Source organism: Chanodichthys erythropterus, chromosome 9 (genome assembly GCF_024489055.1).
Source record: "Chanodichthys erythropterus isolate Z2021 chromosome 9, ASM2448905v1, whole genome shotgun sequence".
In the NCBI taxonomy this organism is placed as follows: Eukaryota; Metazoa; Chordata; class Actinopteri; order Cypriniformes; family Xenocyprididae; genus Chanodichthys; species Chanodichthys erythropterus.
Window position 1 is genome coordinate 6,568,372 of NC_090229.1, and position 25,625 is coordinate 6,593,996.

At 35.1% G+C, this 25,625-nt stretch overlaps 1 protein-coding gene across 1 annotated transcript; it reads left to right on the forward strand.

Annotated features, from left to right (window-relative positions):
• Positions 1-3,061: 3,061 nt before the first annotated feature.
• Positions 3,062-25,563, forward strand: si:ch211-166a6.5 (clustered mitochondria protein homolog). The gene is made up of 26 exons (XM_067393492.1): positions 3,062-3,265; positions 7,690-7,799; positions 8,008-8,179; positions 10,821-10,952; positions 11,108-11,259; positions 11,343-11,497; positions 12,185-12,307; positions 12,380-12,512; positions 13,606-13,698; positions 14,981-15,678; positions 16,243-16,316; positions 16,405-16,509; positions 18,068-18,168; positions 18,742-18,894; positions 18,991-19,053; positions 19,403-19,638; positions 19,720-19,804; positions 20,904-21,057; positions 21,135-21,274; positions 22,477-22,557; positions 22,654-22,779; positions 22,859-22,968; positions 23,612-23,705; positions 23,785-23,910; positions 24,003-24,076; positions 24,899-25,563. Exons 1-26 carry the CDS (start codon positions 3,220-3,222, stop codon positions 25,365-25,367), a joined length of 4,005 nt encoding a protein of 1,334 aa, XP_067249593.1. The 5' UTR covers positions 3,062-3,219; the 3' UTR covers positions 25,368-25,563.
• Positions 25,564-25,625: the final 62 nt, after the last annotated feature.

Here is a 25,625-nt window from a genome sequence, read left to right on the forward strand (position 1 = left end):
TGAAATATGTATTTTTTTATTACTATACTTTTTAAAATATATATTATAAATTATAAGTATTATAGCATTCCTCCAGCTCAAACAGTAAAACAAATGTGTAAATGTAGATTTATAATATTGGATTATTATATAAGTTAATTGTTTTTTTCCATTTTGGTCGAGAAAGAAAATGACTTGCCTTGAAGAAAATGAAGCCTATTTTTAGACAGTGTTATTGAAGTATTGAGTTACTTTTTAAGTTTTTATTAATATTTTTTTCATTTTTATATTTTTATAGTTTTTTTTAATGTCTTTATAGTTTTTATTATTTTTATTTTAGTTTTAGTTCTTTTAGTATATCAAGTTAAACTAAATGAAAATGAGAAATGTTGCCTTAAATAGCTGAAATAAAATAATTTTAAGATTTTTATATTTTTTATTTCAGATTTCTATCTATCTATCTATCTATCTATCTATCTATCTATCTATCTATCTATCTATCTATCTATCTATCTATCTATCTATCTATCTATCTATCTATCTATCTATCTATCTATCTATCTATCTATCTATCTATCTATCTATCTATCTATCTATCTATCTATCTATCTATCTATCTATATATATATCTATATATATATCCACATGCACACATAATTATACGTCAATATTTTGATTATATTTTTTTTCCAATCACGTTTTACCAAATCCACACCACATTAATCTTAATAACTACTATTAATTTTGTATTTAATCATTTATAAGTAATATATAATTGTTAAGGAAAGCTGGAAATGAAAAACACCTTAAATCCAGGAGTGCATAATTATTAAGCAGGTTTTCTTTTATAGTTAAAATGGGCCCAAAAAAGAGATTTAACTCAGACTGGAAAGCAAAAAAATATTATATGCTCATGAGAAGGATGCAATATTAATGCAATACAAGAAATTGTGAAATTAAGGTGTGACCAATGGACAGCAAAACACTCATTGGTTCAGCAGGGTCACTAAAACAGGCCAAGAAAAAAAGACACTGCAAAAAAAAAAAAAGACAGAAAAGAAAAAGGAATTAAGGTGAAGAATTTGGTGTGAAACCACCAGGAACCCTTTAGTCTCTAGCACCACCATATATAGAGACACATATCAGGGTTAATAAAGCCCCACAGATTTATATATCTCACTATCTATATGGCTGTTTTCACACTTCTCTATTTCACCTAAGGAAACAGTTTTGTCTGCTTGTGTAGTTGACCTATACATTACTTAGGCTATGAGAGTTAATTTAGGGTGTAAGATAAGATCTCTTGAATATTTCTCTACTTGTCTAGTGAGTTCCTAACATGGGCCCCTCCCTCGAGCGCTGCTGACACCCACACAGAAAGTGAATTACAGAGAACATGGATTGTTTCTCAGTCACTTTCAAGTGCTTTGTTACATGACTGCAGTGATACCGTCCACTCAAGTGCTGCTTTTGTTGTTTCGATCTGCTCGGCTGTTGGGGATGGAAAAATGCAAGAATTTGCGCAGCTGCTGCTGAGATGTTACATAAGTGAGGTGTGCATGAGTGGCCTGAGGTTTACAGCTCGACACGCTGAACCTCTTCTGGGCACATTCTGTCTTCTGTCGCATTTCAGCAAGTCTGGCACTGACTGTTACTACAGGACCGAACACAAAGAGGCCTTGAAGTAAAGTAAAAAAAAAAACTTTCCGATTTCATTCGAGCTGCATAGGCGTGTAAAGGATTGAATAATGCAGCACATGAGTTACTCACACACACACAAGTACCTGCACTTCTCTTTAAGTAGCTAATTTCTTTGTACTTTTGAGTCATCTAAGAGGATCTCAAAAAAATGTCATATTCCACAACCCACAGTTTATTTAACTTTCTTTTTTTTTTCTTTTTTTTTTTTTCAAGAAAATAATTTTCTTACTATTTTTAGGACCATTAAGATTTTTTGCATTGGCACTATTTTCTAAGCAATTTTTTATTTTCATTTGGTGATGAAGATTTTTTGAAATACCTATTTTTAGGAGCATTAAGTTTCTTTTTGAACATTACGCTTTTATTATTTTCATGATAATTATATTCATAGTTTACTCATTACTGTTTTTGGGGAAAATTATGTTGTATATAAGTGTTATTTTAGTATTATTTATATACTATTATAGATTTTTATACATTTTTTGAATTGGCTTTTATTTTCATTTTCATTTTAGTTTAATGTTTCATGTTCAGTTTTAGTTTTGTTTATTTCCATTTATTTCAGTTATATTTATTACTTTTTGTAGTGCTTCAAGGCAACATCTAAAATTTTCGTTTGGTTTTAGTTTACATTTTTCGTGTAATATTTTTTTTTTATTTCAATTCACAAAAATGTTTTGGATAGCTTTAGTTCATAATAACAAGACTGAAGTCTATCACTCTAAAAAATGCTGGGTTGTTTCAACCCAAGTTTGGGTCAAAAATGGACAAACCCAACCATTGGGTTACATTTTTAAATGCATTTTTGACCCAAATTTGGGTTAAAACAACCCAGCATTTTTTAGAGTATATATATATAATATACTTCAGACTTATTATAGACTTATAGACTTCAGAAATTAATATTTGGAGGTTAAATGCACTTAATTGCTATGAAAATAATTTCAAAATCTAATCAAAAGACTCTTACTGTGTGTTTACGTATGTGTGTGTATATGTATATATATATATATTTATATATATATATATATATATATATATATATATATATATATATATATATATATATATATTTAATTGCAGTGAAAATAATTTCACAATCAAATCAAGACTATTACTGGCTTCATTTGTATTTGGTATGTATCGTTATTTTATGCATTTCTATGTTCATTTTGTACTGTATATTTGAAATGGTCGGTGACTTCACTCGTGTATGTAACTTTGTTTTCAGAAGTGTGTGTGTGTGTGTGTGTGTAGGATCCCTCCCTGCCTTCAGGGAAGTCAGAGGGGGAGGGTAACGCTCACTGATCTCTCGCAAAATGGAGTGAAGCAGCGTCACGCCCAGTGAAACATGCCTGCTGTGGGCTGAGTGGGAGGAGAGGGAGGGAGTGGCCGGCCGAGGGAAGGAGACACTAAAAAGACGTGTTGGGTCAGACACACCTGACAGCTCTCCAAACACACACGGCACAAAGCAGGAAGAGTGTCCCGACAAAAAGAGAAAACCAGCAGCTACCGAAAGGGAAAACCAGAGGAAGAGAAATGAGGGACGCCGTGAAGAAAGGAAACAGAGAGAAGAGAACTATGGGTAAGAGTTGCCTTGTTCTGATTCATTCCTGTCTCCTCCCTCTCTGAAGTTCTTCCTGATGTTTTACTCATTGTCCTGGTGCTTGGGATCAAGCTTTCTTTTTGCGAAATAATTCATCATCCAGTTAGAAAAATGAAGTAATGCATGAAACTTGTATTAAAACGGCTCGTTCAAAACAACTCGTGAACAAACACATGAAGTTGTGATGAAGTTTATGGTGCTGCACTTTAGAATTAAACATTCTCTCGCTGCAAAACAAACACCAGCCTTCACCTTTGACCTCCTGATATGTGGTGTCCTCCCACTTCTCGTGGCTGTCTACTCCTTCACTTCTGTCGTTCTTTCACTCACAAACACACGTGTTTAAAACTAAAGGATCTCATGTGTGAGATTCCTCATGGCATCGGGTCAGAGCTCACACTCGCTGACATTCCTGTCTTTCATCAGGAGCGTCACTCTCAGGGCAAACGCAACTTGACATGAACGCGTCACTCTCCAGGCACTTGCTGAGTGATGTGGTGGTGTTCATCATAACTTTTTGTGCTCCTTTACCCAACTTCTCATGTTATAATCAACACTTGTGCCATAATGTAAACTTTTCAAATCATTCTTTGGTGTAGTGGATAATATCTGGAGTGGCAACTGAAAGGCTGTAGGTTTGAATCCCGCACTGGTTTATCTTATTTTTAGTTTAAATATAGTAAAAAAAAAAAAAAAAAAAAAAAAAATTCAACAGAGCTTACAAGTACTACACATTAATTAATGTATTGTTTTTTACTTTTTTTTTTCTTCAAGAAAATGAAGCCTATTTTTAAATTAAGACCATTACGTTTTTTTTGCACTGCGACACTATTTTCATGACAATTATAAGCACAATTTAATACTTACTGAAATTGTAAAATTGTTACGTTTATATATATATATATATTTATACATGTTATATATTTTATTTTTCCACATTACAGTAACATATATGTATATATACAGAGCTGGGTAGTAACGTATTACATTTAATCTGGATTACGTAATCAGATTCCAAAAAATGAAGTACTTATAATTAGAGTAAACTACTTTTTAAAATACTCAGACTAGTTACTTTTTTATGGATTACATATTACTTACACAGTATCAGTAAGTTGTTCACAATTAATTGATTCTCCTAATTTTTCATTTTTTTAACGTTTATATTTTTTTCATAATAAACCTGTTTCTTATATACATTTGTGATTCTTTTAGTTTTTCCGGTGGTGAAGGGGAAATATAGATGAATATATATAAAATATATCAATATTTCAATATTTGATTTTGTAATGTTGCTGTTTTCTAAATTTACTTAATTTTAAGTAAATATGTTTTTAAATCATAAGATGTGATTTTGTTTTATTCAGTGTTAATATCAGCAAACACTTACAGGTACATTAGTGTCAGTATTTTGAAGTATTACCTGTCCATACATTGCACTTTAAAAAGAATCTGTTGAGGCTCTTGTTGGTGAATAGAATATATTTTTTGGAAGTACAAGATTATCCTACAATATATGTGACATCAAATAAGGGTTAGAACAAAAGTAATCTAAATGTAATCCAAAAGTAGTCCAATTACGTTACCAAAAACATGTAATCTATTATATTACTGATTACAATTCATATATATATATCTATATATATACAATAGTGTTGTAAAAATTAAGGTGTTAATGTATGCAATTATTTTTTTCAGTTTAATCGCGTTAAAATTATTTAATGCAATTAATTCAGTATCCGTTTTTCCATCATAAACACTTTTAAACCATTCAAGCGGCACAAGACAAATGCTGTCTGTGAATGTCGTGTCTGTGTGACACACAAAGACGCGCGCAGGTATCGAGTTCTTTTTCGCAAACAAACAATGACACAGAATTATTCCAAAATGCCTGTTTTGTCATCGAGTATCCTCATAAGAGCAATCTTAAATTAGTTAAATAACATCTTAAATGAACTTAAAGAGTTGTGAGAAAATGAGATGCGCGTCAGAACCGCAGCGGCAGCTCTTAAAGTGACAGCAGCCTAATAAACCAGTTGCTGATGTCTGTCATTAATGTTAATCAAAGAACAAAGGTAAAAGCTAAAATGTTTGATACACACAACGGATGTTCCAGTTCTGCGGAAATGTTCATATGCTTGATCAAGATGCTTCACCTTAGGTTAATCAGGTTAACCGTCCTAGTTATTAGAAGTGACAGGCCTATACAGACTTTGTGCTGAGTTGAAATTCTCATCATTCATAAAATTGCACACATGCCCTAACCATACTGTTTATTAAATATTTTTGATTAATTTATGGTTAATGGTAAAAGCGCACACCCAGTTCCATTTAACACATTTTACGATGAATGCATTCCTTTGTAACCACAGATCAAGCATTGGTTTACAAAAGGTTAAGCTTTGTATTTACCGTGACCTATAAAGTACATGTGACCCATAGCTTGAACAATAGTTTTTGTGCCGTAGAAGAACGATGATGCATCTCATCCTGAAGGCCGCCGTGACACCATCAAGCTGTTTGTTGTGTTTAATGTTTAATGCGAGTGAGTTTCCAGCTCCGAGTTCATCTGGAGTTTTTCTTCATAATGTCCAGTCGAGTCTCAGATAAAGTGTGGTGTATTAGTACTAGTAATAGCCACTCATCCAGTGCTTGTTATCTGCTCGCACTAGCCAGGGGGAAGTTTGGAAGATGTCTGGACAAGCTCATGGCGTATCAAGCTGAGTCTTGCTGTTGTTAGAGATTTTAGACTTGCCTACAAATCCAACAAAAGAGACTCAAAGCTTTGACTCTTTGAATGGATCTGATCTTTTTAAAAGTACTATGACTGTACCATATCAGATAGCAATACTGTGGTACTGTTTAATATACAGACACGTGATTGAATTTGTTTCTCATGATCCTAGAAAATAAATGCTTGAAATTAGTTTTGTAGAAAAATCTGTTGATAAATCTGTAGATGAATTTTGACTATGTATGAATTTCTTCAAAAAACTTAACAATTATTCTTGGTTTATTTATTTCAGAAAACAACTAGTTTTTATATTGACATTTACATTTTATTTTTATTTTAACCTTAATGGCATTTTCTTTCCAATTTGTTTATTAAACAATCTAACAATAATTGAATCAAGAAAAAAAAAAAACTGAAGCTGAAAAATAAAAACAGATACACATCTTGTGATTTGTATTATTATTATTATTATTATTATTATTATTATTATTATTATTATTTTAAACAATTTAGCTTTCCAAGTAATTGCATCTTGTTTTAAGGATGTTTCGATATTTTTACAGGAAGATAAATCAACCTTATTTTATTTTATTTTATTTTATTTTATTTTATTTTAATTTAATTTAATTTAATTTAATTTAATTTAATTTAATTTAATTTAATTTTTAATTTAATTTAATTTAATTATTTTATTTTATATATTTAAGAAAGAATTGATAATTCAAAAATAAAAAAATAAAAATAATATTATAAACAAATAACAAATGTATTAATATTATTAAAATTATTACTTAAAAATAATGATTAGATATTTTTACATGAACATTAATCAAGCTTTTAATTTATTTAAAAATGTTGTAATTAAAATAAAAAAATAAATAAAATGTATATATTTCAAATTTTTATATTTATTTATTAATGAAATATATTTAAAAATAATGATAATTAGATATTTTTACAGGAAGATAAATCAATTTATTTTATTTTTTATTTTATTACTTTATTTAATATATTTAAGAATGAATTGATAATTCAAAAATAAAAAATAAAAATAATATTATAAACAAATAACAAATTTATTACTATTATTAAAATTATTACTTAAAAATAATGATTAGATATTTTAACAGGAAGATAAATCAAACTTTTTTATTTTTTATTTTATTTTATTTTTTATTTTATTTTATTTTATTTTATTTTATTTTATTTTATTTTATTTTATTTTATTTTATTTTATTTTATTTTATTTTATTTTATTTTATTTTATTTTATTTTATTTTATTTTATTTTATTATTTTGAATATTTATGTCCAGACTTCACGGCTACTGTATACAATGGTATTAAATGATAACTATGAAATTATCAAATAATCTTGTACCATTGTATTTATATGGTGCATCAAGGTACTTTTAAATAAAATAATGGTATTTTGATGGTACATATCCACAAAACATTGTACTGCAATGGCAGCATGTCTAAAAAACACGGTAGTACCATGGAGCTCTTGAGTTAGTGCACTCTAGCATGGAAAACCTTTATTGTTCTTTCTTCAGTTTCTTTCATGGCATTTGGACAGATTTCCTAACTCTCTTATGTAACTTTTGTTTTGGCTTGAAGCATATTTTTGAGCTCAAAGTGAAGAATGCTTTACCCCCCTTCACTCTGCAGATGTCTCATGTTCAGAGAATGGGAGAAAAGCGAATGTAAGCAAAAAAGACGATGACGGGTCATTTCCTGTGAAGGTTCAGGGTGCAGGTGTCGAGCCTTTTGAGCTGCAGGTGAGCTTTCATCATCAACGCTAGTCAAATATACATCCATGAATAAAGTGGGTTTTGGGGTGGTGTAACCTCAAATTTAATAGTCTAGATTGTGTTGATCAGCAATGCAAATATTTTCAAATACGTCTGTCAACAGAACATCAAAAGATGCAAAGCACTTATCATGCAGCTTAAAAGTTTGCTGATGTTTTGAATGTTTTCTCCGCAGGTTCATGGATTCTGGCTGGTCCAGGATGCCATCATGACCGTACTGGGCAGGGAGGAGGTGGCACCTCGCACATCGATCGCTCTGGCCCTTTCAGGTGTGACCCTTGACCCCATGAGTGAGCTCCAGGACGTCAAGGGCTTCAAAGCTGGAGTCACTCTCCGTTTAGTGGAAGGTAAACTGCATTTTATTAATATTACATACATTTTTATTAATACTATTTATTCATATTTTGAATTTGATTTTTTTTATTTTAATATATTTTCAGTTTTATTTTTATTTTAGGTTTTATATATAGCTCTAATTTATTTATTATGTAGTTTAGTCATTTTAGCACTTCAAATTATTTCAGTTAGTTGCCAAGGGAGCATTTCTAATTTTCTTTCAAGTTTAAGATTTTCAATAATATTCATATTTTAGTTCATTACAGCTTTATTTCAATTACCAAAAATGTTTAATAGTTTTACTTTTCCACTGGAAAGCTCATTAATATTCATTAGGGGTGTGACGAGACGGGTATCTCACGAGACGAGACGAGACGAGACTCGAGATTGAGTTCACGAGACGAGACAAGATTTTTACACACTATTTTTAAGAAATCCGCAATGGCGAAATACATGACTAGAAAAAATATTCTGCAGGTGTATTTGAAATGTTTTAACTAATCATCTTGTAGTGAATGTCATTCAGTTCTACTTTCGGAGTATGAATTATCATATGCAGTAAAAGACAACAATACTCAAGCACTGTAAAAGGTTTTGCCACAAACTCAACTGACTGACTTCTCTTCTGTATGATTTCAGTCTCTTCAGACCTCACTGTACATGATTTATGAGCTTCTACAACTTTTGACCTCCTAACTGAACTCCTTTCCACAAACTGATCATAGAAATAAAGACAGTATAAATAAAAATGGTAACACTTTACAATAAGGTCTCATTTATTAACATTAATGTATTAACCAACATCAACTAACAATGAGCAATATATTTGATACAGTATTTATTAATCTTTGTTTATGTCAGTTAATAAAAATAGTCATTCATTGTTAGTTCATGATAGTTCACAGTGCATTAACTAATGTTAACAAATGAAACCTTATTTGAGTGCTTAATAAGATTAAGAGAAAACTGTTATTCGTTTTCATGGTTTTCATCGTTTTCATAACACTTTACAATAAGTGCAACCATAATCGCACTCTGTCAATATTCAAAGTGCAAATAAGACCAAATTTTTCTTTGATACAGAGCTAAGAGATGGTTACTACACTGCCCAGCCTAAGATAGCTTTCATATTGAGAGATATTTGCATTCATCAGGGAGCCGCTTTCTAAATGCGGGGTATTGAAAGTGCGTTTGAATGCGCGCGCGCGTTTACTTTCACTTTCAGCGATCGCGCGTACTTTTTAAATATGGAGCAGCGGGGACCGTTATCCAAATTAATTAAATTTACTTTTACATTACATTTACATTTAGTCATTTAGCAGACGCTTTTATCCAAAGCGACTTACAAATGAGAGTAGTAGAATCAATTAAATCAACATGAGAACAACAGTATGTAAGTGCTGAGTGAAGTCACAGTTATGTCAGTAAAGTGCTCATAGCGAATTTTTTTTTTTTTTTTTATAAATAAATAAATACACAGATAGGAGAAGAATTAAATGTATTATATTAAAATACAAAGCAAAATGACAGTGGAGGCGTAATGTAAACGTAGCGGTGGCATATTCTTTCCTAATCATCCTAACGCTCTGTCATGGCAACATCACAAGACTACTTTTTGCCTCGACGAGAAATCTCGTCACACTGTAGTCTCGCGAGATCTCGTGACGCAAGATCTCGTCACGCCCCTAATATTCATTGACAAAAACCGAACCATGCGTAATTTGAACCGCTAGTTCCCACAGTTTTTGATCACAGTTTCGGTATGGTTCGGCATGTGCTATGTTCAGGAAAAAAGGACTACTGTCAAAAAAATAAAGAAAATAAGAACAAGTAATCAAACTACAAGCAACAGCACAAATAAATAGAACAGAGCAAAGATACAAATAAAATAAACAGTGCTTTTCAAGTTTGTCAGGTAGGTCTAACATTATTTCAGGCACAGAAATTGAATAAAATAATCAAATCTAAAATAAAATTGCATATTTGACTGTATAAATTAAAGATTACAGAAGTTATTTAATCAAGAGCAGTGAGTGATTTCCTTGTCTTTTGTTTTTTGATTAACATTAAAAACACAGACAGCAGGAATATTAGGCTGCTGTCACTTTAAGACATAATGAATCCAGTACACTGATACTGTACGTTCACTTAAGACGTAACCGACTATGTCTGCTAGGATACTCCCCAAGATGGGCATAACGACAATATTTGGAGTGAATGTGTGAGAAGATGTGTGTGCGCGACTATGACCAGCTGGTACCTGGTTTTTATTGTGAGTCCAAGTTTGTCTACAAGTCTAGCCTGGACCAGCTAGAAACCAGCTACCATGTTCCAAAGCACAGCAGCCAGTTTAAGTTGATTTAAGCAAGAATTTCCACAGGGATCAGTGGGGGATTTTACTATACTGGTTTTGCAACTTCTTGATTTCATTGCAAACCGTTTGATGGCACACTAATGAAACCTTTCTCAGAGCCAAGTGAGTCACATGGCACTCATTATGAGTAGTGTGGGAAAGTAGAGGATTGAATAGATTATTTTTATTGCTCATTGGAAAAACACAAGATGAGACGCATTGAAATTCAGCAGATCAATGAGGCTGGAGAAAAGGCCTGATTTTGGTGTAATAAAGTAAGCTTTGTGTGCATGTTATAGAGCCGTACTCCCCTCGGTCGGCACAGGCTCACCTGGCACGTGTGCAAGAGATGTTAAAAGCTGCCAGACCCCAAGATGCCTTGATGGAGGGCCGGTCACCCGCTGTATTGAACACACTCACCCAAACGCATGGTAGATCTTTTTTTTTCTTGTGTTACTTCTTTGTGCACAAATGCTCTCATGAAGTACATAAAAGTGCTTGCATTCTCTACTGCTTCTGAATAATTTGAAATGCATTCATTATTGTTATGCCCATGTCAATGAGACTCTTGAATTGTGTGTATTAGAAGCCCCTCCCACTCTGCACTCAAAGAACAGACGAGCCAATAGTAAGACAGAGCAGTCTGCTGAAGCCCCGCCCCCTCCTGCTTACATTCTGCCTGGAGTTTCAGAACTTCCTCCTTTGACGACCCTGCTGCCCACCAACACACCCAGCGAAGTGCGTCAAATAACACACAAATAAACCTTGTTTGACATTTGAGTTTTTCACTCTTATAATAAATGCAACTGATTCTTTTATAGGCTCCCAGTTACCTGCTCGATCTGTCACTCAGCTGCTGGAACCCTCCTCCTGGTTTCCGGAAACTGCAGGGTGACTTCCTGTATATCAGTGTCCACACTCTGGAGGGCAAACAGTGTGACATCACTTCCTGCCCACGTGGGTTTTATCTGAACAGGTAAGACTCTGTGTTATGACTATGTTTGTATAGTTGCATGCTACCATACTACTTTCTTCTTTTTTTTTTGCATTAAAATCCATGATTTCTTGATCTCGCTGCCAAAAGTTACATTTTACACAAAACCTATAATAAAAAAAGCAAAAAAAACCCTAACAACAAAAAAAGTCAAGATGAAATAAACAAGCAATGCAGCTGCACAAAGGTCATGTGACAAAAATGTAGTATACTACTGTAAAAAAATGTTGATTTTTGCATTGCATTTTTTATATTGTTTCGAATACGATTTCCAAAATATAGTAGACACTACACAATATATACTATATTTTGCATAAAGTCCATTTTTAATGTCATTAATGTTTTCAAAAATTTAATTTTCATTATTGTAAAGGAAAAAAAGCTATATATATTTATATATTTTATTTATGCTGAATAATATAAAAAAACCTCTATTGTATTTTATATTTGCAGTTATTTTTATAGATATTTTTTTATAGGTTTGAGAATGTAATTGGATTATGGGAATTACAAAAAAAGTCAAAGAATATTTAATTGTCCCAAAGGGAAATTTGTTATTTATGTTGCTGCATAGACAAAAATAACAAAGCCCATCACAAAACGATCAAACATTACCACAGACACAAATATTATGTATAATATCTAAACCAAGCTGTATTTTTGATTCAGGTCAACCCTCGATGTGTTTGACCCTCGTCCTGCTCAGTCTACTCCAGTGTGCCACTGTCTGACCGACCTGCTGTCCCACATCAGCCCACAGTTCAAACACAACCTCGGCGCACTGCGGCACAGGTGACCCTCAGACACTCTTACGGCACTCACATGTACTTTAGAGCAGTTCACTGAGCGTCTCTGTCCATTCAGGCCCTCTCTGCCGGTTGAAGAGACGCTGTCCACTCCGTACCGCACACTCAGCTGGCTGGGCGTCTCCTCGCTTCACTCGCACAAATCCAGCTTCAGCTGCCGGCTGGGCCTGGACCAGGACCTCAACGCACAGGTACACACACCTGTCCTACACTCACATGTTTCAGTGCAGCTCTATATTAATGACTGTGCACCAGTGCGAATAGCAGTAAAAAACTGTAGTAATGAAATTAATATAGTATGAAATGAAATAAAATGAATTATCTATCTAAAAAGAGAATAAATTAACTAAAATAATTCATTTTATTATATTAATATACATTAACATCAGCAATTTTACTTGTAATGAGAATTCTCATTGGAAGTTAATTTGCTGAAGTGTCATGAAAAAAAAATCACAATGCAAAAAAAAAAAAAAAAAAAATCTTAATGATGTACAAAATATGTTTGATGTACAAAATATTCTTTTGATTCTGGAGTGAAGTATTGGAGTGTTTTCATGTGATTTACCCCAAAAATAGTAGTAATGAAAATAATATAAAATGTAATATTATTTAATAGTAATTATTATAAGTTAATATTTTAAAAATATAACACATAGAATAAAGTAAATAAATAAAATTAAATAAAATGGAATGTAATATTATTTAATACTAATTAATATAAATGCATCTTTAAAAATATATGGTTACACTTAAAATATAAGGTTACACTTTATTTTAATGTGTCTGTGTAACAGTGTAATTATACAAGTAAGTTCTGAGTAATAATAATTAACTACATGTACTTACTATAGAGTTAGGGTTAGGATGAGGGTTTGCTTTAGGGTTAATTGCATGTAATTATGCATAATTTATAGTTATTACTACAGTAACTACATGTAACATGTAACAATGACACTGTAAAATAAAGTGTTACCAAATGTAATATTATTTAATACTAATTATTATAAATTAATATTTAAAAAGATAATAAATAAAATAAGTAAGTTCTATTATACTATATTATAATTTGTAATGGTTTTATTTTGGATAAGGAAGCATGGGATAATGGCAATTTTTGGCTAAATTTTTATATCTTGTGTCTTGGTATTTGTCACGGTGAAGCAGATATTGTTCCTCAGTCTCATCTTCACTTGACTCTCTCCCTCTCTCTGTTCTCCTTGTGCTTTTTCCCCCCTGTCTGTCTGTGTGTGTCATGTTCACATGTTTCTCTGTGTGTTTTAGGCTCCTGACTGGAATAAGGAGCTTCAGGCAGCCAGAGATCTTCCTCAGAGAAGTCTGGAGGAGAGACTTCAGAGAGACAGAGCATTACTGCAGGTCTGAGCACACTTTTACCTAGATATCCATGTGACGGCATAGCACAGGCTTCTACTGTTTCCATATAACGCTAATTATTATTACTACAGACTAAGCCAAACCAAACGTTAGCTCTACCTACAAAATGTCTTGTATTACTTTATTTATGAATCATTTTTACCTATTTGAATTTCTCCAAGGGGATGTTTTTTGCTATTTTGTCAACAAAGTATAAATAAAGATAAAATATTAAAAGTATAATTCATCCCAAAATAAAAATGATCCCATGTCAGTATGTCATGCGTCAGGTCAAAAATTACGCTTCCGCTGGAATCGACACGTGTATGGAAGCCAGTGAGTTTATAAAGTTATAAATATGGATATTTTTCTTACAAAAATCCATCGCTTCACTTCAGAAGGCTTTTATTAACTCCCTGGAGTCGTATGGATTACTTTTATGATGGATGGATGTGCTTTTTTGGGCTTCAAAATATCAGTTATATCAGAATTAACTCCCATTATAAAGCTTGGACGAGCCAGAATATTTTTTAATATAACTCCGATTGTGTTTGACTGAAAGAAGAAAGTCATATACTATCCCTTTAACTGCTGTACATTTATCAGTAGCGTGTTTTTTTTTCAGCAAACATCCACATCACTGTTTGTCCGTCACACTGTGTTGAACATTAAAAGTCCAGTTCCTTTTAGTGAATCAGTTTAGTTCAGTTCAATGAATCAGTTCAGAAAACTTAAAGGGTTAGTTCACCCAAAAATGAAAATGATGTCATTAATGACTCACCCTCATGCCGTTCCAAACCCGTAAGACCTCCATTCATCTTCAGAACACAGTTTAAGATATTTTAGATTTAGTCCGAGAGCTTTCTGTCCCTTCATTGAAAATGTATGTACGGTAGACTGTCCATGTCCAGAAAGGTAACAAAAACATCATCAAAGTAGTCCATGTGACATCAGTGGGTTAGTTAGAATTTGTTGAAGCATCGAAAATACATTTTGGTCCAAAAATAACAAAAACTACGACTTTATTCAGCATTGTCTTCTCTTCCGGAATCCTTTCCATTGAATTGATTCCATTGAATTGATTCCATTGAATTGATTCCATTGAATCCTTTCATCTATCGGGAGTCATTAATGACATAATTTTCATTTTTGGGTGAACTAACCCTTTAATATTTTTTAAATATTTAAAATATTTTATTATTTTATTGCATTGCATTGCTTTGAAAACCATAGTTTCCAAGCAGCTTTTACACCGCTTCTTAACTTTCATTGTATGTTCCTGCAGGTGAACAGCGCTTTTGTGTGGGCTGTTGCTCAGGCAGCAGAGAAGGTGATCGATGGTTTTGTTGACCCAATCAACGGTTCTCACGAGGACCCGGCGTTCTTATGCGGCGGGGTGTTCATGAGTATGCCGACACACAGAGAGGAGTGGCTGGGAGGAGAACGAGGTCACAGAGCCGCTCAGCGCCTCGAGCTGCGGTGTGTTCAGGCTTACAGCGACCTGAGCGGAGACCTCCAAAACCTGCACACCATCCCCACCGCGCTGGCCGACTATCGCGGCGTTCGGCTTTCTGCGCAGGGTCTAGCACCTGGTCTTCAGGGCCCCGAGCAGGCTGAGGTTCCCAATGGCCTTTTATACGGCTTCAGCGCAGGGCCACTGGAAAATCCATCCAGACGGAAACTCCTAGAACTGCTAGCTCAGGCGGCAAAGGCTCTTTCTCTGCAAAGACATGCGGTTCTGGGGCCGTCCGGGCATCAGTTGCCCCTCTTCACCTCTGTAGATGCTCAGGGGATACTGGGGGCCGATGGTCGGTATTACCTGCTGGATGTGTATCGTACTATGCCTGCTGATGCCAACTTCCAAGTGGAAGACGGAGAAGAAGGAAAAGAAACAGAACACAAGGAAGGCAGTTTTCCCAGATGTCACCCTCATGTTTTGTGTCGTTTACGGCCGGAGCTAGTGAAGGCGTTCATTCAACACAAGTGAGTTTTGACAGGTTTCCAAAGCCTACCATTGGTCGATCAAACAGATAGCCCCGCCCAAAATTCACACCATTGGTTGAGTGTGTTGCGATTGCTGATATTTATATGGCCAAAAACATGATGGACAAAATGCACAGAAATATCAGTTGTCACTCAGTTTCCCAATAATATTTTAAAGGCTTAGTTTTAAGATAAATCTCTTGAATGCAATGCAATACAATGATAATTGAGAGATGAACAAATAAAGCCTGATGATCATATTTGATACTCCCATTTTAACGTGACTTTTCTAAAACGTAAAGGATAATCAAGTTGCTTCAGTCCAGTAACTTCATTTTAAATTATTACAATATAAAAATTATTCTTAAATTTACCTTATAAAACAACAGTTTTCCACACAATCTCATTATGTGGGCAGAAACAAATCGTATACAAAAGTTTGCATGTTAAACTAGGATAGGAGAAAGTTTTTAAACATCCTTTAACTTGCACACTTCTCATTTAAATGTACAAACGGTTTACACAATTTGAGCACAATGAGCACAATTTGTCTTCGTATTTCAGACATGCTCAGTTCACGCAGCGAGTGAAGGCTTACATGGAGGAGAACGGAGGAGTGGAAGAGTGTATGACATCTGGTGAGAACAAAAAGAAGTGTCATGGGATGTTGCACTAGGTGTCTGGTTTCAGAGGAAGGATTTAATGTGTGTATTTGTGTTTTGTCAGGTGACTCTCGAAACATAGATGCAGTAAGAAAAGCTTGCAAAGATGTGGGATCCGTCAGTGACATCATCTTTGAGATGCGTTTCAACCCTAATATCTTCTCCCCAGGTCAGGAAAAGCTTAAAGTCAGAAAAATTGGCAACACTTTAGTTTAGTGTCCAATTCTCACTACTAACTGGTTTCTTATTAGTATGCATATTACTAGGATATTGGCTGTTTATTAGTACTTATAAAGCACATATTAATCTGCATGATCATATTCTTTATCCCTTTAAGTTTAGGTAGGATTAAGGGATGGTTCACCCAAAAATGAAAATTTGATGTTTATCTGCTTACCCCCAGGGCATCCAAGATGTAGATGACTTTTTTTCTTCAATCGAACGCAAATGATGATTTTTAACTGCAACCGCTGCCGTCTGTCAGTCAAATAATAGCAGTAATTGGGAACTTGAACAATAAGAGTCGAAAAAACTTCCATAGACAAATCCAAATTAAACCCTGCGGCTCGTGATGGCACATTGATGTCCTAAGACACGAAATGATCAGTTTGTGCGAGAAACCGAACAGTATTTATATAATGTTTACCTCTAATACACCACTATGTCCAACTTCGTTCAACTTCCGGTTAGTGAGGTCTGATCGCGCTCTGACAACGGAAGTGATGTCTCGCGCTCATTGAAGTATATGGGCGAGACATCACTTCCGTCATCACAACGCGTTTTTTGACCTCACTAACAGGAAGCTGAACGAAGTTGGACATAGTGGTGTATTAGAGGTAAAAATTATATAAATAATGTTCGGTTTCTCGCACAAACCGATCGTTTCGTGTCTTAGGACATCAATGTGCCGTCACGAGCCGCAGGGTTTAATTTGGATTTGTCTATGGAAGTTTTTTCGACTCTTATTGTTCAAGTTCCCAATCACTGCTATTATTTGACTGACAGACGGCAGCGGTTGCAGTAAAAAATCATAATTTGCGTTCGACTGAAGAAAAAAAGTCACCTACATCTTGGATGCCCTGGGGGTTAGCAGATAAACATCAAATTTTCATTTTTGGGTGAACTATCCCTTTAACAACTACCTTACTAACTATTAATAAGCAGTAATTAGGAGTTTATTGAAGCAAAAATCATAGTTAATAGTAAGAATTGGACCCTAATCTAAACTGTGATCGATTAATATGCACTAAAACAAACTACATAAAAGCTCTGTTCCAAACCCTAGTGAGTTTCCTTATACTGTCTATTTAGGTGGTATCCAATGAAGTGGAGCCTAATAAGTGACTAGTTTTAAATGCTCATGTGAAGCTCATGGGAGGTGACATGTTTCTATGCTAATGCCATCAAACACATGTTATATTGGGTGAATTATACAACTATTTTATACGTTCTGGAATTGACTTTTCCATTTAGGATAAATAAGATGCTGCCTTAGAATTAGGCTAAAAGATTTCTTAAAAGCCATAATATTAAAACAGACTTGACATCACAAGTCTTAAAATGCTGTCTATGTAGGCAGCTTCACTAGGATTTGGAACAGAGCTACTGTAATATAGCCATATTTGTCTTGAACAGAAATCATCCATCTTTACAGCTAAACATAATAACTTTTGAAACTAGAAATTTAGTTAGAGACCTTAATTATTGTTTTCTCTCTCTTTGGGTAGGCGTGCAGTTTCCCAGCTCAGAAAGTGATGCCGTGGAGCTACAGAAGAGATTACTGAAGGAAGCAGCATCTTTCATCATTAATGACCAAATACCGGCATTTGTGAGTGTATTTTGCATTTTTATACATTACTGTTCAAAAGATTTGGGTTAAGTAAGATTTTTAAAGAAATACTTTTATTTATCAAGGATGCATTAAATTTACCAAAACTGACAGTAAAGACATTTATGTTAGAAAGGGCTTCTATTTCAAATAAATGCTTTTCTTTTGAACTTTCTGTTCATCAAAGAATCAAGGAACAAAAATGTATCAAGGTTTCCACAATAATATGAAGCAGCACAACTGTTTTCAACATCGATAATAATCAGAAATGTTTCTTGAGCAGCAAATCCTCATATTAAAATGATTTCTGAAGGATCATGTGACACTGAAGACTGGAGTAATGATGCTGAAAATTCAGCTTTGTTCACAGGAATAAATTGCATTTTAATATATATTACAATAGAAAACATTTATTTTAAACTGTAATAATATTTCACAATATTAGTTTTTCCTTTATTTTTGATAAGCCTTGGTGAGCAGAAGAGACTTCTTTCAAAACATAAATCTAAGCGACACATACAGTGCATATGCGTGAGAGAAACAGTGCACTGAAGTATCAACATGCACTTTCAGATGAACGACTGCATTCATGGCACTGACATACCGATGGATGGCGCTTCTTTACGACAAGCCCTCCATCATAAAGGCATAAACCTCCGCTATCTAGGTCAGCTGATCTTGTCCATCAGACAATCAGATCTCAAACATCAACTGAGACACATCACGGTGAGAAAATGATTTTACGATCAATAATACCTGGGTAGATTTTAAATTTAAGTTTAAATTTTAACTTTGCTAATCATATCTTACCATCTCTCTCAGAGGTTGGCGTTTGCAGAGATTGTGGTGCGTTGTGCCCAGCGGTTCTTCAGTGGCTACATTCAGGTATTTCATTTTACTTAGTCAAGTCAAATTTATTTATATAGCGCTTTTCGCATTTCACATCGTTTCAAAAGCAGCTTTACATGATGTTAATCTTTATAATATCCTAAATTTCCATGCTTTATAGTCATATTTAGCAGATTAGAGCTGAGCGATAATATAGTTTACATTTTACGATGATATAAGCAATGAAGCAGTTGAGATTTGCTATATAGCATACATCCCCCTATGCAACTATACTGTATGTATGTGGATAAAGTTATCCATATCCAATTTTATATATAGAGCTTGGTTTTGTTTAATCTACTTAATGAGTAAAAAAACATAAAATTGTGTCTGTTGTGTTGCTCAGGGAGTGGAGACGTCTAACCTGTCTGCAGCAGCGAGTCATTTCCTCTGCTGCTTATTGGTGCCTCACTTCAGTTCAGCATCAAACGGGGAGGAGTCTAAGAAGCGCTCCAGGAGGCGTGGCCGTGGAGGGGGAGGGGCTGCCGACAGCACGACATGGACCGCACTCAGCGGGAATGAACTGTGGAGTCAAATCTGTCAAGATGCTCAAGAAACATACAGAGTTAAAGAAGGACTAGGGTGAGCGAAGATCATTTCACTCTTCTCCAAATGTTTTAACCCTTTCATGTGACTTCATAAAGTCAGTTTTTTTGTATGCAGGTCAAATGTGGACCATCTAGTAGAGCAGTACGGACTCCAGAAGATGTCCTTGTTGAGAGAGATGTGCCTGAAGACTGGCATTCAGGTATTGTGTTGAACCGAGCAATGGTTAAATTTGAAAGAGCATACTAATATTTCTGCAATATGTTTGGTGGCTAAGGTTTGTCATGATTGCGTAATTGTAATCATTGGCGTTCTTATTATTATTCTTCCATTTCCGCTCTGGCAGCCCATAGAACCACTTGCGGGAAAGTTATGAAATTTGGCACACTGATAGAGGACAGTTTCAACATTACCTACAGCAAATTTGGCGTCTCTAGATAAAACTCTCTAGTGCCGTCCAAAGTTTCACTCATGTTTATGCTAATAATTTTTGAACCATGAGGGTTAGAAACTATTTTTTTCTCTGATTCCTCGACTCAATAAGATCCGATTGCACCCTATGACGTCATTTTCCATCATGAAACTTTTCCCGCCAAATTTTCCCGCCAAAAAAACTTTTTTGAACTCCTCTATTTTCATGAAAATCAAATCAGATCATCTGCAGACTATGCTGGCAAAAAGTTATAAAACAAAAGCTTTTTGATAAACCCAACCATTCTTGAATAACGCGCAAACAAATGCCAAATTGGACGCGAGGCTATATCTCTGCAATGCTTTAGTGTATGCTGACCACACTTGGTACGCTTGGTACATGTCATCACAAGAATGACATGAGGCTACATGCTGCATTTGGCACAGCGCCACCTACTGGTCTGGAGATGGCAAAATTGTCAATTTTTGCTTCTAACATCCGAACAGTTTGGCCAAAAATTATAAAACTGGTCTTTTTAGATTCAGGGCAGCATGCCGAGTTGAATGATATCTACTTTTACCATATCGGCCATTTTGCATTTTGTAGCAAAATGCTGTATTTTTTTGAACACATTAGCGTATCATTACGAAACTCTGTATGGGTCATCAGCATGATACCCTGAAGGAGCTTGAGAAGTTTCGAGACAGTGCCACCTAGTGGTGAAATCCAATATTCATATGCTCATAAATTTTGATGTGTTTGACTTATTTTCGTGGGTGTTATTTCCTTAGATTCCTGATTCCTTGCCGAGTCCAACAATCTGAATTGATAGCTTGTCTGCCATGCTTATGTCACAGAAAAACCCTTACATTTTGTGAATGTCCTGCAGCTCCGCCTCAGAGAATACATTCTTGACAACCGTAACAAAGCGCCCATCTCTCCGGACGACGTGCTCAACATTCTGCCCGTCGTCAAGCACATAACCATGACAACCACCGACGCCACACGGATGTTCAAGATGGCTCAGAACAGTCTTCAGAAGGGTATTTATTGACCAATGTGCAGTAATTGAGTCATGTGTGAGCAGTCCCTCTTGATTGACGTCATGTTCTCCCCATAGGGTTACTGGAGCAGGCGTATGAACAGCTGAAAGAAACGGCGTACCTCTTCGGTCGCATCTGTGATGACCTTCACCCTGAAGCCTGCCAATGTCTTAGTCTGCTTGCAAAAGTGGCCTATGTACAGGGCCATCCTGCTGAGGTACGATTGTGTGTACCATCTGTGGTGTGCTCTTGCTGCCCAGTGGCTTTCAGGACAGCTTTTTGTGTAATAGGACTTTTTAGGTGATTGCAAATTAAGGCACAACTAGCTCATATTCAAGTTAATCAAGTGAATATTTAGAGAATTTAGTGAATAAAAAACATCATAGAACAATTAAAAATCTGTATTTTTGTCTTGTTTTCCAGTTTACTTGAAGCAAAAAATACTTAAGATATTAAGTGAGTTTATGCTTAAAACAAAACAACAACAAAAATCTGCCAATGTGAGCTGAATTCAAAGGAAAAACAAGATTATTTTTCTGACCCAACTGCCAGAAATGTTACCCCGCGTTCTGGGGGGTAAAATCTGCATTTTTGGCAGGGTTTCTCTGGTAAAATTCACATTTCATGGGCTTGGGGTCGCTTCAACCTGCGGACATGAAAAAGGCAGGTAGCCCAATTCCATGGAAACACCATGGACTTGGCAACACTGACTCCTAGTGTAGTAGTGCATGAATTTGGTTATTTTGTCATTCAACATCATAGTCTAAAGCCCCTCCCCCTCCTCTATGTAATTAAAGTCTTTTTGGCTTTCAGTATGAATATGTTAGCCTTACTGTTATCTATAAGCTTATGTGCTCAAAAACAATGTGTATTTAGAAGATATAAGCATTCAAAACTCACTTACACCAATATGGATCAGTGATTTTAATGACATCACACTGCACTTCAGCTTCTCATCAGATTTTCTGTCCAATCAAATGCTCTCTAGAATCTGAAACATCCCGCCCCCTACATTATAAATAAAAGCTGAAGCTGCGGCTAAAATCGGTCACTTGTTCACGTATTTACTATTTTCCATGTGGTGAATGGCACATAGTGCACTATATAGGGCAGGGATGGACAACTCACTGGAGGGCCAGTGTCCAGCAGAGTTTAGGTCCAACCCTAATGAAACACACCTGAACCAGCTAATCAAGGTCTTTAGGATTAGTAGAAAGTTATAGACAAGTGAGATTTTATCAGGGATGGAGATAAACTCTGCAGGACACTGGCCCTCCAGGACTGGAGTTGTCCATCCCTGATATAGGGGATAGGGAACGATTCAGATGGTGTAAATATGCTTACCATAGTAGGAAAAAGAAATACTATGGCAGTCAATGGGGAATCAATTACATTTCATGTGAATTTTGTCCCCTGCAGGCTCGTAGCGTGCAGCTGAGGGTCGTGGTCATCAGCGAAAGGGTTCTGGGCTTCGATCATCCCAACACCATTCAGGAATACGTGAGTCACGTTCTCACAAAACCAAAACAGACCTACTTTTTAAATTGCATGGATCATCATCATCATCATCTAATGCAATTATTTCTTTTGTTCCAGGTGTTGTTGTCAGTGTATCTGTTCGCTGGAGGCGAAACCGCTCTGGCACAGCGCTGCCTGTATCGTGCCAAAGTTCTTCTGTTGACGGTTCACGGAGGAGATCATCCTTACACTGCAGTCATAGATGTAAACATCATCAAGCATAATCAAGTTATCACAGATCCCAAAAAGAAGTATTGGTTTGAATGATCTGTTTCTTCCTCAGGCTTCTCTGGGATTGGTTCTTCAGGGAGAAAAATCATTACAGTATCTACAGAGCGCACTGAAACTCAACAGCTCCTTCAGAGGAGACATGGACCTGACAACAGCTCTGATGTAAGACAAGAAGCTTTACTTGTAAAACCAGATGGAGTTGTATAGTAATCATGCAATGACCTGCTCAAGCTCAGATACCACAAGCTCTAAGGCTCTGTTCCAAACCCCAGCGAGCTGCTTATATAAGCAAATGTTAAGCATCATTTGGCTGTTCCAAACTTATACAACCTTCTAAGGTATCTTTAAGTGCCTGCCTAATTACATACTCAGGTGGCTCATTAGGGTTTGGATCAGAGCCTAATTAAACTTAAAGGATTAGTCCACTTTTTTCCTGATAATTTACTCACCCCCACGTCATCCAAGATGTTCATGTCTTTCTTTCGTCAGTTGAAAAGAAATTAAGGTTTTTGATGAAAACATTCCAAGATTATTCTCCATATAGTGGACTTCAATGGCCTACAGATGGTTGAAGGTCAAAATGACAGTTTCAGTGCAGATTCAAAGAGTTTAAAATGATACCAGACAAGGAATAAGGGTCTTATCTAGTGAAACCATCGGTCATTTTCTTAAAAAAAAATACAACTGTATATGCTTTATAAACACAAATGATCGTCTTGCACGTGCTTCTGCTTTCCGCATTCTTCAAAAAGCTTACGCTGTATGTCCTACGCCTTCCCTATTCTTATTTTTGATTGTTTCGCAGTCACCATATGCTGGCTCAGAGACTGTGTTTGACTGGCGACTACAGAGGAGGCATGAATCATGAAAAGGAAGCTTACAGCATCTTCCAGAACAAGGTCAGATTTTGTGTTTGTGAGTTGAGTTTTTGCTTTGAAAATGCGATGGTGTTCTGAGCGTGCTTGTGTGGTGCAACAGTGCGGTGAAGATCATCCTCAAACCAAATGCAGCTCTGACTTCCTGAGGAACATTACCCAGCAGGCTGTGCGTGTAGAACGGTCAATTCGTCAGGGAGGCGTGGAGCTTTCTGAAACACCGCCTGAGGTAAGCTCAGCTCGAAACTGCTGTCTAATAGAGCCAACATGTAAAGACTTGCATTTGTTTTGTTAAACATGAGATCTGTTTCTCTACTGCAGGGTTTGGTTCCCTCTCAGGACACAACGCTGGAGCAGCTCGCTCTGGTCAATGGCATACTGAAGACTTCATACAGGTAAAGAGACTTTAGGATTGCACTACTTGGTTGAAATTCACAAAAACATGACACCTTAGAAGTATTTGTTGTTCTGTGTTTAATTGATGTTTTTTAAAATAGGTGCATTAATGACAACTGAGAATAATGAGAAGTACAAAGAATCTATAAAGCAAAATATGTATTTTAGGGCTGTCAAACAATTAATCGCATCCAAAATAAAAGTTTGTTTTTACGTAATATATGTGTATATAATATAATATAATATAATATATTAATATAAATAATATATTTGCATGTATGTGTTATAAAAATGTATATTTATATAATTTATATTATATTTATATATCAATATTTGATATATAAATATAACACATTTTGGATGCAATTAATCATTTGACAGCACTAATATATAATATAATATAATATAATATAATATAATATAATATAATATAATGTAATGTAATGTAATGTAATGTAATGTAATGTAATGTAATGTAATATAATATAAAATAAAATTCTCAGTTGTATTTTTCATTAGATTCTCATTAATGCACCTAAAAAGCATCAGTTAAAGACGGAACAATGAATACTACCATCATATGTTTAGTATTAATATTTATTTCTTCTTAACATAATATTATGTGATGTGTTATCATAAAAATGTGAATTAAAATAAAATCCCTGCTTATTAGTAGTGGGGGTTATTACTATTACTACTTTTAACTTATGAAAATTTGTGAATGATGTTCATTCAATTTCTAAAATAATTTCTGATTCTGAATATGATGCATTTGTAGTTAATGGAAACATAGCTGAATGCTTTTATTGTTGTTGCTTAAGCACAAAGATGATGGAGTTCAAAGAGAAGCTGAAAGAGAGGAAAGCAGCAGAAGAGGCTGAAAAGATGAAACTGGAGAACTCTGAATCGACCAATGAGAACGAAGCTTCAGAACTACCAACCAATAGCGGAGAGGTTACTGAGGAGGCCACATCCAATGGGGAACAGAAGCAAGAGGCCACAGACGGAAATGCAGAAGGTCAGCCAGTGGAAACAGACACTTCTGAGAAACCAGACCACTCAAACATGAACGGCCAGATCGAGTCTCACCTGCATAATGGAAACTGCGCTTCAAAAATGGAATGTGAGGAGGAGGAACACCAATCAAACATCACCAATGGTGTCCCGATTGCGAGCCAATCAAAATCAAGTAGTATTATGATATCAGTAAGTGAAGCACAGTCAGAATCAGCAGTGGTAAATGGGAATGGGTGTGTTGTGAATGAAGGTAAACAGGCTGAGACAGAGTGAGACCTTACTGCAGCTCAGATGTTCAGTGAGATATGAAGAGATAAATCTCAGTGTTTGATACTCGGCTGTACAACTATCCCAATTCAGTGTCTTTACTAACAAACCATAAGGAGAAGTGTGGAGACAAGATGATGCCAAAAGAGTCTGTCTTGAAGTCAATACAATGTTTGACTAAATAAAGTTTCATTTTTTTGTGTGTGAACATGTTATGCATCAAGCTTTCTTCATTTTGTAGTTTTCACCATCGCTGTCTTCGTG